This window comes from Macrotis lagotis, chromosome 1 (genome assembly GCF_037893015.1).
Source record: "Macrotis lagotis isolate mMagLag1 chromosome 1, bilby.v1.9.chrom.fasta, whole genome shotgun sequence".
In the NCBI taxonomy this organism is placed as follows: domain Eukaryota; kingdom Metazoa; phylum Chordata; class Mammalia; order Peramelemorphia; family Peramelidae; genus Macrotis; species Macrotis lagotis.
Genome location: NC_133658.1, coordinates 303,381,248 through 303,402,607, shown reverse-complemented (window position 1 = coordinate 303,402,607; position 21,360 = coordinate 303,381,248). Strand labels below are relative to the sequence as shown.

The following is a 21,360-nucleotide window of genomic DNA, read 5'->3' as shown; positions in this document are numbered from 1 at the left end:
CACCATTCTAAGCAACATACTGTGCTTTTCATCAAAGATAAAGCCAGAAAAATAGAAATGCATGGAAAAGGAACAGAAGAATTAAAATTATATAGCATTAGTAGAACTTAGAAAGTAAGGACTGCACAACATTTTATAATTAGCCTACAACTGAGCAAGGCTAATTAAAAATTGAAATTACATTGCATTAAAACTATTTTTTTTTATCAGATACCTTCAATTGTTAGAAGATATAATTTCAGAACTGTGGTAGAAAAAGTCTCATTTCTTCTACTTATTTTGAGCCCAGTTAAGAAAAATGCTAGCTTTTAATCATGGCATGAAGGGCATCAGAGAAGGTAGAGAAGAGGAAAGGGTGATTCTTTTGATTTACCAAAATGAAGTTGCTTATATCTACTTTATGAAAACAAAGTAAAAAAGTGGAAAACATTTCTATTTCAAGGACTCATTAAAGTATCTGTGGAAAAATACTATTTCTAGTTGCATATGATTAAACTCAAAACAATGTAATATTTTACTTTATGGAGTCATTATCATTATTATTAATGAAAAACAGTGGTGATTGGTAATCTAAATCAATAAAAAATGTGCTGCAGGAAGAAATGATAAAAGCACTTTTATTGTTATATAATATTCTAAAATATTTTCATATAATTCAATTACAAGTGTGTAGGAGGAGCATCTTCATTTTCATGGTATTGGCAGCTGGTGGTGTAGTGGATAAAGCACTAGCCTTGGAGTTAGGAGGATAGGAGTTTGAATCTAGCTTCAGACACTTGATATCTATTAGCTGTGTGACTTTGGGCAAGTCACTTCACCTGGACTGCCTCACATCCAGAGCCATCTGAAGTCATCCTGATTCAAATCTGGCCACTGGACCCAGATGGCTCTGGTGGAGAAAGTGAGGCTGGTAACTTAGCATAGTAACCCCCCACTCAAATCCAACTCATCTGCTTGTCATGGTATCACCTCCCTGATGTCATGGTCCTCTTCGAGAATGAAGGACAAGCATTGTTATTATTGGTATTTCAAGTAAATCATCTAACATGCAATTTTACAAGCAAGCTAAACTACTTAATTTCTCCCTACTTTTAATTTTTTTGAAAAGCCTCAGTGTGATGCAATAACTTTATCATTCAGATCTCATGTGACTGCAGAAGTATGAGTTCTGACAAAATCTTATTGATACAATAATGAATTTGGACAACTATAGGGTTCACAAAATATAATCCAATCCCAAACTTTCTGTACAAGCTCACTATAGAATTTACCAAGTGTAGTGCTGTGTATAGCAGCTGGTCCTACTAGTATAATTAAAAATTTCTAAATACTCATTATCATCTATCACTTAAGAAACAGAGCTTATAACAAGAATGAGATTTAATTTGGGATAGAATAAAATATACTATCTATGTATATGCTGAATCTCCCCTGATCAGAATATAAATTCCTTGAAGGTAAGATATGTCATTTTTAATTTTTGTATTCAAATGCCAAACATAATGACTTGAACATTCTTTAATACTTTGATGCATTGGTGGTCCCATCAATGTAGGTACTCCTTTCAGTGATAAATATTGCAATCCATGCATACTCTTATCCTTGACCACCAACTTCTATGAATTCTTCACAGAGGTTTACTCAACATATTGAGTCTGGTGGTTTGTATTTAGATCTCTTGATGGTACATGAATTCCAAAGAAGTACATAAGCTATCTCTCAGTTACTACTCACTTCTACATGAATGTCCCCCTCTCCTTTTGTTTTGTTATACATCTCTTTGGTGACATCTTTTAAATCACTTCTGTATTACACTTTCCTGATAAAGTATTATAGTCTACTCATACTCTCCAAATACCTCTTCATGGCCCTTTAGGTAACCTTCAAATCTTAATTCTTCAGAAAATACAGTATTCCATGATTCATAGTCATAAACCATTACCAGAAGAATGGGTAGCCTAGTTCTATCTCATGAAAAAAATTGAAGTCATTAAAAAGAATGCAATTTGTCAAAAGCAATACAACCCACTCTTCTGCAGCTGTTAAATCTGGGCTGTTCACTGTTCTTCTCTTTTCATGTCTATCAAGATACATGCCATATATATCCAGACAATAAGCATTCTTCATCCACTTGATTTTTAAAAGTGTAGGTAGTCAACTTTTCTCTTCTGAACTCACTTGAGAGTCTCTTTATTGTTTTTTTTTTGCAAGGCAATGGGGTTAAGTGACTTGCCCAAGGCCACACAGCTAGATAATTAATTGTTAAGAGACTGAACTCATATTTGAACTCAGGTCCTCCTGAATCCAGGGTTGGTGCTCTATCCACTGTGCCACCTAGTTACCCTGAATCTCTATATTGTTTAAGGGCTTGATGTAATCAAAATAATGTCATGTAAAAAGAGCATCTGGAGGATCCTCCATTTTTTTTTTGTTTAGGTTTTTGCAAGGCAATGGGGTTAAGTGGCTTGCCCAAGGCCACACAGCTAGGCAATTACTAAGTGTCTGAGACCGGATTTGAACCCAGGCACTCCTGACTCCAGGGCTGGTGCTTTATCCACTGTGCCACCTAGCCACCCCAGGATCCTCCATTTTCAACTGGCTTCTTTGCCTTCATGACAGAGGCAATTCTCTTTGGCAAGTAGTCATTTCCCTGTTTTATGTATTGCTTGTTATTAAAAATCAGAGGGTTCTCAAACAAAGTTATGTTTTTAAAAAAGCATTTGATTTGCCAGATTATGATGCTATACTAAATAAAGCTCTTCTCCAATAAAATCATTTTCATGCTTGTATATGATTATAAGGCATCTGCCTTATTGGAGGAAAACCTTTAAGACAGGATTTTTCTTTGGCAAATCAAATGCTTTTTTATAATCAACAAATAATAAATGAAATGATACACTATATTCTCATTTTTTACTCAATAGTGTGACTATAAAGAAAAGATCTGCTATGAAATATAATTTGCAAAAGTCTTCCTATCTTTATCAAGGGTAACCACATGTGGGTGTAATTTTCATTCATAAAAATTTTGTAGAGAGAGAAAAGTAGGTACACGGGCTGGTAGTCATCAAGATAATCTTGGTCACTTTTTCTGGAAATAATAATGCCCAGGATTTTCTCCTAAGTTTTTGTTTTCCATCCCTTTTCAGATACTTTGGGAATTGATCCTTTAAATACATAAAACTATATTGCTGCCAACAAAACATGAACTACATTTCTCAATATTTTTGGTCTAGTCCAGTTCTTTCTTTCTTCTTTTTTTTTTTAGGTTTTTGCAAGGCAAATGGGGTTAAGTGGCTTGCCCAAGGCCACACAGCTAGGTAATTATTAAGTGTTTGAGACTGAATTTGAACCCAGGTACTTCTGACTCCAGGGCTGGTGCTTTATCCACTGCGCCACCCAGCCGCCCCCTCAGTTCTTCTTTCTCTATAATTTCTTTAGTACTATTTTTTTCTTACTCACGGAGCACATAAGAAATGAGATGTTGAGAAAGTTCAAATATAGTGGTTCCACAGTCAGACAGAGTTCTCACCAAACACAATAGGAATGTAATTGAAGAATCAAAGCAAAACCAAAACAGGTGATATAATTAAATAGCTCCTGTCCAAGGAACAACAGAAATATAGTATTTGGTTATCCCGTCTTCAGGGAGAGATATTTGTGATTCATGAAGTGAAACTATCTAATTAATATTATATTACAAACTACCCATTTGATTCTTTTTGGCTTACAAGAATTCAACCACAGTAAATAATTAAGAGTGCAAGAAGCCTAAGGACCCAAATGAAGTACAAACATAAGACTCAAGATGCAAAATTATAGCTATCCTTGGGCATTATGAATTCCTCTGTCCTATTCTGCAGAGAGAAGTTAGAGTTAATAGTAAAATCAAATTTAGGAGAGAGGTGTCAATGAGGGGCTAAGAACAGACTGTGAAATGACAAGTTACAAGGAGTTATTTTGCATGTACCTCTCTCAGCTTTTAGTCTGTCCAGAATTTCATTTTTGTCTGCTAAATCAGACTTTATAGCAGTCTCCAGCTGAGCAATCTGCAGTTTAAGTTGTTGTTCCTTTAACTTCCATTGTTCTTCATGGGTCACACTGAAGGCACTACAATAAAACATGGGATGTATGAGGAACACTTGGAAATCCGTTTCAAGAGAAAATAATAAAGAAAAAAGCTTTAGTGGTACAGAGACCACTGTCATCATGTCTTAGGAATTAAGTAAACATATGCTGGTCTGCTGCTGTTGAAACCAAGGCGCCTTTCTCAGGCTGCGGTTACAGAACATGAAAGAGTCTGTGGGATGAGCAAAAGAACTGGCCTTAATTTAGAGTGCCAAACCCGGAGAAGTTGGCAGTGTGTAGTATTTGTGGGACTAGGAAAGGAATTCAGATACATACTCCAGAGGAATCCACAATTCCAAACCTCAGCAATAGACAACTGACAAAACCATTTTTTTCCTTCATATAAATCCTCTTAATACATAGAAAACTGACTTCCCACCTGATTTTTTTTTTGAGTCTGTGAAACATGGAAAGAGAAAATTTTTTTTCAAAATCGAAACCAAAAATTCCTCAAAATGATAAGTTTTTATATTGAATTGAAAAAGAACAATTTCTAAGGTTAATTAAGAAGTATTGACAAAGCAATCTTTGTCCTTAAAATCAATAGCATGTGGCATAAAAGTATTTAACTGCAATATGTATTGGGGTATAAAAATGGCATGGTGACTCAACAAATTATTGTTCTCCAAAATTCCTCAATATTCAACAGTCTGAGCAGGGATTAAGACTACTGAGTGATTAAAAATGCTGAGGAGCTAACTTATTTTTTTTGTATGTGCTATCTCTAAGTAAAGAAGTGAAAATTCATTTCGATAACTGTTATCTCATTGTAAAGTTTTTACTGAGGTGCCTAAGGCTAAATTAGAAAAAAGAAACAAAGCACCCTGGTTTGAATCCCACTTTGGCTACCTGTGTAATCTTCTGAAAATCATATAACATTTCGAAACTTCAGTTTCTTTATCTGCAAAATGAGAAAGTTAGAGAGATCTCTAAGGTCCCCCACAGCTGATCTAGACAGAATAATTTTCAGAAGTTTTGTCTAATCTACTTGTGACCAATACATTTTTTTTTGTATTCAAAAAACATCAACTTGTAAAACCTTATTCTGTAATTGCAAATGAAGTACAAGTGAGGAAAATATATTTTTACAAAAGCTATATGTTCTTGTAAACTTTGATGCATACATATGCATGTTTTAATAGTTCCAGACACGTATGGAACTTTTGTTCCAAATGTAAAATTACTTGGTGAACTCAAACATTTTTGGGAAGCACAAAATTCAGAAGTCAGGGTCAAATAAACAGAACAGCTGATTTTTTTTTAAGTATGGATAATTTAAAAAGATTTGAAATAATACTTTGAAAGACACATTTCCTAAACTTCTCTTCATGTATGACAATTTAATTTTGAAACAAATTTACATTTTACATATTTAATTTTGCAAAAGTAAAAACAACCTAAAATAATAACATTTTTACACTTTTATTTAAATCTGTAATTGCCTCGTCTAATATAAAAACAAACATCTGTGCTCTAAATATTAAGATACAGCATGCTTCCTTACATTGCCATTTTTAAAAGAGGACAAAACAAGATCTAAGTGTAGACTGTTATTTTAAAATGCATATATATATATATATATACACATATAGCTCTATTATTAAAAACATGTATGATCCAAAAATTAATATGATATAGGCAAAACTACATGTTATATCAGATGCCAAAAATTGGAAACAGTGGTGTTCCAATAGCATAGTACCAGGAGAAAAATCACCAACAGCTAATCTGGCAGAAACATCAGAAGCTGTATGTGTTTAAATTAAGAACAATTTAGCAGCCTGGTTTTTCCAAACCCACAAAATACTAGTGTAAATCAGTATAAGTCAATCTGAATTTAGTCGACTGCTATCTCCCTCTCTAAATTTAGGATTACATTCCACTGGAATTTCATGAGGAATTTCTTTTGAATTTACTGTATTCCTCTATGCTTGGAGCCATCTGTGTAACTATAAATGGTGAACCACATCTGGCTCCATTTGCTTTGTAAGGGCTGTGTACACGATTAGATCTGCATATGAGAACAGTCCTTGAAAACCTTTTATTCATGAAAATATTTTTGTATATTGCCTACAGTGACAACTAGGGGAAAAAAAAACACAATAATTGCTCTTTGTGCACATTAGGTTCTCCTGTTATGTTGAAGGAGTGATAAAATATCAAGCTGTAGTCATGTATCCACTGGCGCCTGTGGTTGCTGCTTTGTCCATTGGCAATGACAGGTGAGCACAAAGTAGATAAAAACATATTTGATTAGCAGCATAAAAAAAAAAGTTAAACAACACTATTGTTCTCCAGATGATCTCTACTATGGGTTTTTCAATTCCTTCACCTTTCTTCCCAAATAACAAATTCAATCTATCCAAAGTTTAACATCATTTAAAGGGATAGCTAGGTGGCGCAGTGGATAGAACACCAACTCTAGAGTCAGGGGGACCTGAGTTCAAATCCAGCCTCAGATACTTAATAATAATTGCCTAGCTGTGTGACCTTGGGCAAGTTACTCTTAACCTCATTGACTTAAATAAGTAAAATTTTTAAAAAATTCCATCATTTAAAAATGGGGAACATCTTGCTTTGTGTATTCTCCAAATAAGTCTGACCATATGACTATCATATGAGCTAATGATAAAAAAAAAACTATTTAGAAAACATATCAGGCAATGCCATTTAACGTGAGAGAAATGACACACAAAATGCAGATAATAGTTTGATTTTCGGAGAAAAAATGTCATATTTGATCACATTTGTTCAGAATACTACAGAGCAGCATAGAGAGAACAGACATTTATTCTTCATATGTGAGAGAAATGATGGCAAGAGATGGCAGAAAGCAGGGGTAAAGGGAAGTGATTAGAGTAAGATAACCTGATATACAAGTAAAAAGTAAGTGCCTAGGTCTTTTGAAATCATGTGAATCTACCACACTGTAAAAATCTGATTTTATATTTAAATCAAATTAATATCATTTGCAAAACTAATATTTCAATGAATACATACTTAGTGATAAAGTTATATTTGAAAGTCATAAGACCTTAGAGCTAAGCACTGAAAATATAAATACAAAAACAAAACTATCTCTGCCCTCAAACCACTGAGGATAACAATTCTCTTCAATGATGTTACTTTGGATTTCTAATAAAAATTTGCCAGCAGGCACAAGGCTCATGCCAATCATCAGTGTGATTCTTTTTTTTAATTTCATTATTAGATTATTTCCTTTTAAAACAATTATATGATAGAGAAATAGTGAGAGTTTGGTGTAGTAGTAAAAGTGCTGTTGGGTTAGGACTCAAGAAGACATACTTTTGACATATCCTAATTTTGTGAGCCTGGTTAAGTCACTTAACTTCCATTGTTTGAGGCAACTTGCTCTTCACTTCTCTATATAAATTTCTATGAGAGGCAACATGGATTAGTGAAGAAAAAAACACCAGGGCTGGTCTCAGAAAAAGGAAAACCTGGGTTCAAGTCCTGCACTTCACATACACTGGTTATGTGATTTTTTTTAATGCAAATCACTAATTCTCTCAGTAGCATAGAAAATTATCTCAGACTAAGTCAGAGAAGGTGCTGATGTGGACTATTAGAGTGTCCTTATCCATATCAAGGAAATGACAGGTCTTGATCCCATGCCAAATGGACCTCCAGTCCATTTCCTGACACAGTCACCACTTAATAACTGCTTTTTCATTCATTCACTCACTGAAAAGATCCTTAATTTCTGTTATGCTTCTTTTACTAGCTTAACACATTTCTATTCAATCTATATGAGAGAACTTTGAACTTCTATCTCATACTACATGTTACCTAGGTCTCTCACACTGTATACATATAAGGATATATGATGTTGTGTAGAAAAATTAAAATTCAATTACCATTTTGAATTCTTTAAAATACTTCACATGATTAGTATTATTTTATGTAAACATATATTTCCTTCACTAAATTGATAAGGAATAAAAAATAAAGAATGCATTTATAAAGAAAGTTTTCTCTGATCACATTGTATGTAAGCATGTATTTCACTAATTTTATCAGGAGTAGTAAATAAAGATGCACCTTGAAAGATTAACAGCTAATCAATGCCTACCCTCATCAAAGTTATTAAAGTGGCTTATTTCTGTGTGTGTGTGTGTGTGTGTGTGTGTGTATGTTCACATCACAATTCTGCCAAGGCCTACTAAATGATCTACCCTGTGGAATGACTGTCAGCATGTAATAAACTTTTTGGGCCACAGAAACTCATAAACACTTTATCAGGCATGTCTTGATATATAGCAGCCAAGGATGTCTATGTTGATGAAATAAATCAAATTTTTCTGAAGTATTTTGAAGAGGTGTTAGGGTATGTTGAAAAGAATTCAAGTATTAGCCGTTTGGATGGCTTAAATTTAGTGGTGTAGCAAAATTTGTTTTCTATGAGTTTCAATGAAGGATTTAATTATTGGTTATGTGGCCCTGAGGCAAGGGCTGGATATTTCAGCAAAATAGCATGATTTCTTTTGCAATATTTTTATTGCTATTATTATTATTATTATTATTATTAGAGAATCAACTACCAATGTCTAAAAAAATTAAATTAGACTTTAACATACTTGCTTTCTTTCTTGTTCCCTGAGTGTTAAATGGTTTAAAATATAATGGTTTAATAAAAATGACAGCTTATGAAATTGAGCAAAAAGAAAAAATAGGAAATAGCATAATTTACCTGTTATACAATTTATCATAGTTTTCCTTTAGAAGTTCCTTCTCCCTTTCCAAATCATTAATTCTATCCTGTAACTAGAATAAAGAGAAAAATATACATTAATTTAAAATTATATTAATTGATCTTCACATGATTTTATGTATTTTTCTTTATGATTTCTAAATAGAAAGTGTATATTACTTTTACCTGTTGATTATTTAACATTGACTTTTTCATATCATTAAATAAAGGTAAAATTAACATCCCTGTTTTAATTTAATTGGAACAATGTCAATTTATGCAATAATTTATGCTATGACATTATTCATCTCAATACGTTTTTATTAACTAATGCTTATTGTTAAATTTGTGAAAACACAAATTTACTCCATTCTCTCATTCCAATATATACACTCAATAATATTCACTTAGCATTAATATAAAGTTATTTCATAAACACTCAAAAATATCAAATTTTTTTAGTTTATGATTTATAAAAGTTAGATAAAAATTAACCTTGGAAGTCATAATTTTCCCCTTGATATTCAGAATTTGAAAGAGGTTTCAGGTTCTAATCTATACAGAGAAAATTCTCTATGGTGGGGTCAGCAAATCATAGTCTGAGCAATAAATGCAGACTTTCACCTGTTTTTGTATAGCCCCAAATGGTGCTTTGGTAGAAACCATAAATGTTCAGTATATGCAATTATAATATTGTTATAATTATTTTATCATTTAGATTTCTGTATTAGTTTATATCTAATTTGAATGTTCATTCATAAATATACTCGGATCCAAGAACTTTTACCATGAACCAGAGTGATTAACAAAATATCTCTAACAGGGCGGCTAGGTGGCGTAGTAGATAAAGCACCGGCCTTGGAGTCAGGAGTACCTGGGTTCAAATCCGGTCTCAGACACTTAATAATTACCTAGCTGTGCGGCCTTGGGCAAGCCACTTAACCCCATTTGCCTTGCAAAAACCTAAAAAAAAATATCTCTAACAACAAAAAATAAATATGGAACACAGTAAGATAAAAGGATTCTCTCAAGTCACAGAATTATGTAAATGCATCTCAGGGATAGGAAGTCATCTTATTAATAGCTTTGTTCCTCCTTAGACTAAAGCTTATTGTTAATAATGCCTATCAATTCAATTTGAATTCACCTGTAGAAAATGAACCATATTGCTTTTAGGAGGGTGAAGTTTCTAATTATTATTGTAATTGGATGAATAAAGTTTACGTATTACATACAACTGATGGTATGCTGAAAAATCATACCAAATATAAATTTCTAGATCCACAAATATAATCACTATCCTAATTAGTTACCATCTAAACTATTGCAATGACTTCCTAAGTAGTTTCCCTGGAACAAAACCTTCTCCTCCCCAATCTATTCTCCATATTGTTGTCAAAATGTCATTCTCAAAGCTCAGGGCTGCACATTATCACTCTTTTGGAAGATCTCAAGTGGTTACCTACTGCCTCTAGTAAGAAATACAAAGCTCTTAATAATTTAGATTCAGCCTACCTTATTATACATTAATCCTTTTAATACACTAGTTTCATTCAATCAACAAATATTTATCAAGTCCTATTGTGTGCCTGCACTTTTACATACTAGGGATACAAAAACATAAATAAGACAATTTTTTCCCTTAAGGAGCTTACAATCTATCAGAGAGACAACATTTATATAGCTAATATTTATAAGGCACTTACTATATCAACTAGATGGTGTAGTGGAGCTTGGAATCAGGAGGATCTGAGTGACCCAGGACAAGTCACTTAACCCTAATTTGCCTCAGTTTCCATCATTAAAATGGAGAAACACTGGAGATCTATCTTTGGGGTTACCCTTCACTTACAGGCATTGTACCAAGTACTTTATGATGTTATCTCATTTCATTCTCATAACAATCCTGGGGCATAGGTACTATTGCTATTCTCATTTTACATATGTGGAGACTGACATAGAAATCAAGTGACTTGTCCAAAGTCACACAACTAGTAAGTATCTGAGGCTGGATTTGTATTCAGACTCTATCTACTCCGCAACCTTAGTTGCCTCCTATTTTGAATATAAACTTGCAAAAAATAAAGACAATGGTCTATAATCTAAAAAATATTCTGCCAAACTGCTATTCCTGTACATACACTGTACATATACTTTCCGTCTGTGTGCTTTCACAAAGGCAAGCAAATCCATGTGTTCCCCATGCCCAGAATGGACTTATTGTCTCTTAGAAACTTGGGCTTCCTTCAAAAGTTAGCTTGTTTCCCTCCCTCCAGGAGGGCTTTCAATTCACCTTTGTCATTTGTGTGTCCCCAGAGGACTCTATATTTGTTTGGCATAGTCTTGTTTTTAGTAATATATATGCTTATTACTTCTTCTGACAGAAGGTAAGATCCTTAAGGCAAATTCTTTTTCTTTATCTTGCATGTAGTTTTGCATGTAGTTGATACTTAATAAATACTTACTGAATCAACAGATAGTAGAATTTATTGAAATTCTCTTGTATCGCAAATTATCAATTAAAGATTATAGAAGAAACAGGTATCATAATTTCCAGACAAGTCTTGAGTGAAAAATGAATTGAATCAAATGAAAAGTAGCATTTACTACCCTCTGTTGTACAAAACTTTCAATTCATTCACTATTCCCAGTACTTTACACACAGCTTATAAAGCTTTTGGTGGAAACATTTTAATGTGGAAGCAGAATAGTGTAGTGGAAAACAGAAGAGCTGAGTTTGAGTCCTTGCTGAAATCCCTAGTAAGGGCATAACCATAAGAAACTTGTTTAACTTCTTTGAGTCTCAGTTTTTTCATTTTTAAAATGGAATAACAGGACTCGTATTATTTGTGTGACACAGATTTGTTGAGAGAAAGTACTTTGTAAACTAAAAACTGCTATCAAATTTGTGCATTTATCATGACATTTTTGCAGTTTTTTGATAGATTTCAAAATTTACTGACAAGTTTTTTAGTGATTATGCTGATAGCATTTACTAACTCTTACCTCTCCTATTTTTTTTTCAGCAAAGCTCTTAGATTGTAGTTGTTTTTCAAGACTGAAGCACTTTAAACGATGTTCTTTGAGCTGTAGATTGAGTTCATCCCCATTTGCCAATAAGGCATCATGGGTAGCTTTAAGATGTCTTTGCTTCTATAAAGAGAAAAGAAGATCTTTCAAAATTATTGGCAAATTAAGCTTTGATTAAACTATCAATAGTCTTTTAATAATTCTAAGTTCAAACTAAGAATTTTACTACTAACAATGCCTAGAAGGCATATTCACTATTCAGTCAACAGGAGACACTCTTAACCTAAGATTTGTCTTATCAGATCATGTTAAAATAGGTTTAAAAGAGGAAAATGTGTTTTTCCTTTAGCTTTTAGCCTTGATGGAAGTGACCAATAAACATAAACCTTGGCAATTAATTTTCCCAAAGAGGTTAAAGATGGTGTTAAAAATGTAACTGAAAAGATTTGCTATCATATCAATAAAAACCAGTCTTAGATGTTGAACTTCTGCTTCAAATATAATTTCAATTCCCTAGGGAAGATATGGAAAAATATAATTTTAAAATGTTCCATTAATCATATTTTAAATTTATTCTGGAAGAGTTAAATGTCACCTAATTTTGAAAGAAACTTATATGTTGATTAAAATGAATGAGCATAGCCTAAATTGACTAAGAAAATCTCAATAATATTTCTGTTTGTTTTCTGCAATGCAATGGTGTTAACTGACTTGTCCAAGGTCACATAAGATAATTTTTAAATGTCTGAGGTCAGATTTGAACTCAGGCTGCTCTGACTCCAGGACCAGTACTTTATCCACTGAGGCACATAATTTCCCCTCAGTAATATTTTGTTATTGAAAAACACTTTGTTCAGTAGAACTTCAATATAAGTCAGATGTCATTTAGAAAAAGAAAAATGAGAACTGAGCCCCTTGTTTTTTTAAGTCAATTATTTTTACTCTTGGCACAATTATAAAAATACTATCTTTTTCACTCACTGTCTTTAAGCAAAGACCTTTCTTTAGTAATCATACATCCTTCCAGCATCCTTAGGCTTTTACATTTATCAAAAAAAAATGTATATAGTATGATAGGAAATGTATATAGTATGATAGGGGATATATAGTGAGTATTTAATAATACATTTAGCAAATGTATTGAAAACTAAGCAATTAATAGATAACTAAATGAAAAATAATTTGCAAAGTTCTTTCTTAATATCTTAGCTATACACATTTTTTGAAAAATTCGAAATATATCAAAAAGTTTAAAATTGACTTTGAGCATAAACAAATATTTTTTACTTTTCAATGCAAGTCACAGGTAATGCAAATAAAAACAGTTAAAACAAATATACTTTTAAGGCTTAAGTGGCTTAAGATTTATGTCTTTATTGTTCTACTCATTTTATCAACAGAGAGGAATTCCATATTTTTCCTGCTCTAAGAATAAGTTTTTTACATATTTAGATTTTAGATCATAAACAACAAATATAACAATGAAGCAACAGAAACTTGAGCGATAAAAGGGAGCAGCTAGCTTGAAGGTTATTGAAAGTGTGTGTGTGTGTGTGTGTGTGTGTGTGTGTGTGTGTGTAAGGACAACTAACTAGCATAACTTGTGAATGTCATTTTGATAATCCATATTATTCAAACATTATCATATAAAAGCACAATATTTCCCATTATAACAGTACCTCTTGAAGTTGGATATATTTTCCTTCCATTACTGTAAGGGCATTACTTTTCTCCATAAGCTGCTTATTAAGTTTGATCAGTTCCACATTTTCCCGAATGTTTGACCTTCACATTTAAAAAAAGGGGAGGGGGTAACTCAAAGTAAAATATATGATAGAATAAAAATTTTCTTCTTAGAAAACTTTAGCACACTTGTAAATTGGTTTACATGTCATTATTTCCATAATTATATACCCTTCTGGGGGGGAAGATTTGGCCTGTGATTTCACTGGCATAACTTCTTATATTTCTCATATTTATACACAATTACAGATAATAAAATTCAACTAACAATTATTCTGAATACTTATTTTATATATTTTAAATGATCCCTGAGCTTATTAAAAGATGGCATGCACACAAAATTTTGCATGGAATGGTTTATAATACTATTTCAATATACAAAAGGGACCTGTAATACTTTTCTCCCTAGATGAAAATTTGTTTTGCAATATTAGCCTAGTCATCTTCTCACCACTACCCAAAACAGAGGGTATCATAGGATTATCATTTATTGGGGTTTCCTTTTGGAACCATTTTTAAACTTTTCTAAATATTCAAGAAAAGTGACCTACCATTTTATAGTAATAATGCCCTAAGACTGGCATCTAAATAAGTTGCAGATGTGCCTTTAGCTGTTTGAGATCATTTACCATCCACAGGGTATATAGAAACTCTATATGTTTCAATCCTATTTTGTGTTTTCCCTACCGAGATTAAAGCAAACACAGAATTGTACAGGAAGATCTTGTAAAGGTTAATCACAGATCTAAATGAATACCTGTTTTCAAAAGACACATACACATATGAACCAGGAAAAGTGACCTAATTAAATTTGTTTTATATAAAAAAGTATTTGAGGAAAAATTCTAACTAAATTTTGGTCTACATTTCTAAACAAAAGAAATATATTTTAAAATGGAAATATTGGTTTTCCATTTGAAATGCATAAATTTTTCTTTTAAAATTTATCTACTGTACACATATTGGAAAAATTGTCACAATGCCATACTGGAACCAGAAAATAGACTACAAAGCTTACACATCTGTAAACCAGCTGAGGACTTGAAATACTTAATTTTCCTCTTTGATATTTGGAAGTTCATTGTGTTTTGGCATTGGCCAGTTAGTTGTCCTTACAAAGAAGATAAACAAGTCTAAAAATCTTAGATCTAGGCCAAGGTGCAGTCTTAGCACTGTATTAAGTGTCTACAATTTTTTATTTAGTAGTTCAGCAAAGTGTGTATATATACATATATATATATGTATACACATACACACACACACGTGTGTGTGTGTGATAATAATTTTATAATTATTTAACAAACTACACTTCCTTTTTGCTTAATGAAATCTGACATTATGGAGAGACAATACCAGTTAATAAGATCCAAAATTTTCAATAAAGACTAAAGTAAAAATTTACAAATTTCTGTGAAAAAACCCCAAAATTCTATTTTTGTATTTTCCAGAATTACTTGATTTATTTTTTCTACAATAACTTTTATTGGTAACCCTTGACTAAGAAAAACATAGTATCCAACTAGTAACATTCAATCTGTTAACAATTTTATTTTTTCTATTTTTTCTTACTTTCTAATATATTCAAAAGCTTCCATAACTGTAAGATTCAGAAATACATAATCTTTGCTACTTAAAAAAATGTAGTTTAATAACAGCAACAGAAATAAAAGGAATTAAGTGCATAGAAAGCTAATATTTATAATACACTTTAAGATTTGAAAAATGATATATCATTTGATCCTCACAACAATTTTAAATTTTGTGTGGCACATTTAATTATCCCCATTTGCAAGATGAGGAAATGGAAACTTAGATTAAGTGACTGATTCAGAGTTACTCAACTAGTAAGGAATGAAAGGAGAACTCAAACCCGGGTCTTTTATACTGAAGCCCTACATTCTCACAACTCTGCTTTGCTGTCTTTTACTTGGATATACCTCATCCCCCAGTCACATTGAGTTTCTACAGAGTCATAGGAATATTAATAAAACTTGACATTTTAAAGTACTTCCCAGTCTACAAAGCACTTCACAGATGCCATCTTATTCAATCTTTAAGAATTTTTATTTCAGTCTCACAGTTGAGGAACTGATTATAAGAGGAATGAAACAACTTTCTCAAGACCATCTAGCTAGTAAGAGGTACTATTGAGGTTTGAACCCAGGGCTATTGGTATGAAATGACTGTTCTTGTTAACTATAATTCATTTTTTTGAATATTAGGCAAATAGGCATAACATTTTAGAAAGTATTAGTACTTTAGCTATAGTGCTCTGCCAACAGTAAATATTTAATGCTTGTTGTTGGTGAATTTGTTTTAGATATAAATAATATAGTTTAGAAACAACTATGTCACTTGGAAAAAAACCATTCAGCTACTTTGGGACATGCAATGAAAAAACACTTTCAATTCCTTTGAGCCTGAGGTATATTGAAAAAAAAATGTTTCATAAGTTTGAAGTACAGTTTTAAATTGTTGAATGTATGTATTTTTTGAAACATAGTATGAAAATATTTGCACCATAAGGTTTTCTAGCAGAGAGCATTAAACTGATTACATTAAGCATGGGGTATGCCAAGAGTCTTAGTGCACTTCAACCCTTAATTTAAAACCATGCTATGACTTTTTAGGATACTCTATATTTAAAGTTAAAATCAATGTGATAACATAGGATCATGTTTATGTGAATTTGAGGCCTGAGAAAAAACACATATATTATCATATTCTTTTGCTCCACACTCAAGACTTTTATAGCATTAAAATGTGTTTAACATGAAGGGTAGTGTTATAAGATAGAAAATTCATTTAAAGAAGAATTTAAATTATCTACTCTATGTAATAATATCAAACATTCATATAGCATTGCAAGGTTCACAAAGTGCTTTATACACATCTCATTTAAGCTTGACATCAACATGTTAAGATAATAAAGGTATATTAAGATACAGGCATTATCTTCAGCTGAAGATAGAAAAATAAGGGAAAGATTAACATGGTCACCACAATTTTATGTTTTAGGTGGGGTTTGAATCTACCTTTTCTTTCAGTCTTTTCTAACTCTAGTGCCCTCTTCTCTATAAGCACAGTCTCTCAATGTGAAATAAATGAGTTAACTTGTAAATGCTAATTAAATTCAAAGCTCTATGTTTAACTCTAAGAATACAAATGAAAAAGCACATCAGTCTCTGTTCTTCAAGTAGGGAAACATATAATATAGGAAGTTTCAGAAACTGTTACCTTCTTATACTATTACAGTCAGCCTTACCCTAGGACGATTTTGGTCTTATAAATAGTATAGTATGGCAGAAATAACATGAAAGACATTTACATGAACTCTAACAGCTAAAGCAGAACCCACTAACCCACTTCAAACTAACTATGATAAGAATATCACATAGATTTAGGACATTCCTCAGAAGGAAAAAAATCTTATTTATCTATGTACAAAGATTAATTATTATAGAGAAATTTAAATTATGAAGATATTTCTTTAAAATAGATTAAGATAAGGAGGGTAGCTAGGTGGTGTGGTGGATAGAGTGCTGGCCTTGGAGTCAGGAGGACCTGAGTTCAAATCTGATCTCAGACACATAATAATTACCTGTGTGCCCTTGGGCAAGTCACTTAAGCCCACTGCCTTGCAAAATCAAAAACAAAAACCTTAAAAAATAGATTAAGATAAGAGTGTGGCTCTTTTGCAAAATTTCATTTCTCAGTTATTTCAACATGACTTTTGAAAATGCTCTGAGCAATTGTTACTTAAGTAAAACGTAGTTTTTCTTTCTTCTTTAGAAATCAGACATTGATGATGAAGAAGTGGGTCAAAAGTATCTAAAACTATGAAAATAGTTATTTGCACAGCTCTCAAATCAAAAAGAGCTCAATTAAATTAGATTTTTTATGCTAAAAATGTTACAGATTAACAGCCTCTATGTCAAGTTTCTCTTCAATAATCTGAAATAATCAAATTAAAAATTCTAAAAAAGTAACTTCTACTGGGAACATTGAAAAACTTGCCTATAGACTGTAGCTTTGCTACTGGGTAGTAGTAGTAATAATAATAATAATAACAACAATAATAATAATAACAATAATAATAGGAATAAAAAATGTGAGTCATTATATAGTTTACAAGATGAAAGCTTAAGAAGCAATACTTTCATTCTTTCACATGCTTTAAGAATGCACTATTGTAGTTCAACTGTATACCTACTAGACCTGGATTTGCCATTGTCATGAATGCCATTGTCAATGCCATTCAGGGGAGGATGCTCTAAAGAACACTGAATTACATGTATGAAGAACAATGTATAATGCTGCAGGCAAATGAAAATAGCTGCAGCAGGGAGACAAACAGACATTTAGCTGTTAAAAAAGAGGAGTCATTTTAAAATAACTGTATCAGGTCAACTGATAAGTGTCAAAATAAAGTTGAAGTCTTCCCTTTCACAAAAAACAAAGCAAACATTTATTTTCTTATTTGTGTTTACATTGTTTTCCTCTAACAGAATATAAATTTCTTAAGAAAAAGAACATCAGAGTCTAGAACACAATAACTGACTTTTTAAAAACTTTTTTTAATTTTTTTTTTTGCAAGGCAAATGGGGTTAAGTGGCTTGCCCAAGGTCACATAGCCAGGTAATTATTAAGAGTCTGAGACCAGATTTGAACCCAGGTACTCCTGATTCCAGGGCTGGTGGCTCTATCCACCTAGCCACCCCAATAACTGATTTTTTTAAAAAAGATTTTGTTGAATTAAATTGAAATCAGTGGCTGTAATCAGTGTTCAAATGTTTGTCTTCATGTGTGAACGTTTTGAATGTCTATTAATCACCGTCAAGAGTACTATCTTTGCATATAAATGGAAGCAATATATAGACCATCTTACCCAAGGTTGCTTCTGGCCTTAATGAATTTCCCTTAGTGTAATCTAGGAAAGTCCATTTGAAAACACAAAAGTTACCCATTACAGATGAAAAAGGATCCTTAAATTTAAAAGTTTCATGAAGGGTTAATACTTATTTAGCTTCATCTCCTGACTCATGAGAATCCAATCTTTTTTGGCAAATGCAAGTCCAAAGTTGGTTGCTTTTATTATCAACTTGGGGAATGGTAGATTACTTTTCTTAACTTCTCTAAATGCATACGCACACAAAATAACATGAGAGACATTGTCTAAAGGATATATTGGAGCAAAGGCATATCCTGGCTTGTCTTCTTTCATATCCAATCTTGGGTGGAGAACATAGAACTTACTTAAATAAGTTTCCCTTATCTGAGAAATTCCAAAGTTTTAGCTTTATCTATATCCTCATGCTCACAGTAAGACTTAGCCACACTCAGTCTCTGTCAGTAGCTAACATAAGATCCGATTTCATGAGTAAGGATGTGAACAGGGAAGAGGATGAAGGGAGTTTTGGTAAACAATTTTTATTCCCTGTATATGTAGAAGGTAGTTCTCTTCTAAATAGGTCTAAGATAATTTTCTTTCCACTAAAGAAAGTACATGAGTAAAATCATAGGCAAAATTTTATTAAGTTAGCATTTGTCAGCTATGACACAGAAATAATTTTTAATCAAGGGGATGAACAAGGCAGGATTTCTTTTAAAAACCATTTTAGTATTAATCCAACAAGTTATATGTTTGATGAGAACAATACTCTCATACTTGAAAATTTGACAAAAGGTAAAAATCCCTGATTTTTAGTGTTCACATACAGGGGTTCATGTATAACTGTTTTACATTTAGTTTAAGGTCTCCTAGTTTAATAAGCAGAAAATGTGCATTTTTATATGTTTAAATTTTAATATGAATTTTTGTTCAAAACAACACAGACATGCAGGCTACTTGTAAATGATACAAGATTTTAAACTAATGAGGCATTATGTAGAACATATGCAAAAATCACAATTTGGTCTTCCCAAATAGGCCACAACAACAGGAAAAAACATGATTTTAATAAAAAGGAGCAGCACTGGGCTCTTACTTCAAAGCAATTAAAGGCTTTGAATAACCAAAAGTTTATGTCAAGCTGATGCCAAACCAAACTGGTCTATTAAACACACACTATGAAGGATTTCTGTAATATTCTCTAAAAAGGCTCTCTGCCATAAATATCAGGCTCTACTACTCTGAAGATTACAACTACATTAAGTTCATGTTTAGAACATGGAATCTAACATTGAGATCAAACTTCTAGAATTTCAAATCTGAAATAATGCATCCATAAAAAAAGTTTAAATATGTTTTATATTTTGTGATATTTTTTACAGTAAATTATAACAAGTTGTATATTCTCTCTAACATTATTTCAACAGTTTTTCATTAGTTTAAAAAAAATGCCATTACCCATAAAATATCTAAATACATGTAAACATGTGAGGGAAAAACCCTGAAGTCACTTCTAGTAAGTTATGTATTTAGTTTTCACTACTGTATCTCAAGTAGGCACACCATTCATCATAGGTATCTTTAATTTTTGACAAATATAGAAATAAAACATTTATAAGGTTTATGAGGCAAAAAATAAATTCAGTACCTACCTCATATAGGGGATTTTAGAGAATTTTAAAATCTCTATACACTTTAGCTTCATTTTTAATCTAGTCTTCTGCTTAATAAAAAAAAAAAAACAGAACATACCCATATGCCAAAGTGATGGCTGAGTACATGGCTCTCTCTCAGTTCTCTTAATAGATCTTTTAGTATTTAAAATTTTTTTTAAAAAAGGAACATCTACATTTATATGACTGTATCTCATTCTCACAATTTAAGTAGTAGTATCAAAACATTTCTTGCTCTATTTTATCTGACTCCTCCTTTGCAGTCTTTTTTGCTGGATCTTCTTCTAGGCCATGTCTGATAACTATGTAGGTCTTCAGGGCTAGGTTATCTTCAATGATGAATTAGAAACAAGTAGGGAGTTCTAGCACCATGAGCTCTAGCCCATTTTACCACAAGTGGCTTGTGATACCTTGGATTATTTGCTTAAATTCTCTGTTTTCTCTTTTGAAAAATATAACTATACTAGTTGATCTCAGAAATCTTTCAATTCAATATGCTATGAACCTATGATTTGAATCTACAACTCTCCATTTTCATGCCTTTATTCCCCTAAGAAAATAGCAGTATGTTAAGGGTAGCACACTACCCATAGGACATTATAGAGAAGTAATAGGCTCAAAGTAAGGCCAAATAATATTAGGAATGTAAATAAAATTTATATATATATATATATATATTTATATATAGAAAAATTCAGATTAATCAATAAAACAATGTATAATAATGTATTACATAATAATCGTGATGACTGTAGATGGAAATTTCTAGATACCTTTGATCTGTTGCTTGTTGCTCTCGAAGTTGTAAAAGAGATGCCTCATGCTCATTTTCTTTTCTCCTCATTTGAGTTTTCAGTACTTCAGCTGTGTGCTCCAGATCTAATATCTGGTCTCTTTGTGTTTCAACCAAAGTTTCTCTAAAACAGGAATATCCTCAGTGAAACACTATTGTTTGGAGAAAAACTCAAAGTCAAAGCTAAAAATATTCTTTATAATTGAAAGAAAGAAAAGATAGATCTTTTGATTCAAATGCCTTCATACACAGGTATGTAATAACAGTCTAAAAAGAAACACTAATAGCCTGAAAATGTATACAAGTTACTATATTCATCAAAGGACTGAACTCTGGCTTAATAAATTAATATGTATATATATATAATCAGTTGAAATTAGAATTAAAAAGT

At 32.0% G+C, this 21,360-nt stretch overlaps 1 protein-coding gene across 2 annotated transcripts in view; it reads right to left on the bottom strand.

Annotated features, from left to right (window-relative positions):
* Positions 1 to 21,360, bottom strand: part of RPGRIP1L (RPGRIP1 like) — a 120,642-nt gene that overhangs the window by 78,667 nt on the left and 20,615 nt on the right. For both annotated transcript variants that reach the window (XM_074211302.1, XM_074211301.1), the window contains exons 7-11: positions 20,950 to 21,093; positions 13,549 to 13,654; positions 11,846 to 11,992; positions 8,840 to 8,913; positions 3,971 to 4,110 (exon numbers count right to left, since the gene is read on the bottom strand). In XM_074211302.1, coding sequence (XP_074067403.1) covers positions 3,971 to 4,110; positions 8,840 to 8,913; positions 11,846 to 11,992; positions 13,549 to 13,654; positions 20,950 to 21,093 — 611 coding nt within the window. The remainder of the gene's footprint in view (positions 1 to 3,970; positions 4,111 to 8,839; positions 8,914 to 11,845; positions 11,993 to 13,548; positions 13,655 to 20,949; positions 21,094 to 21,360) is intronic.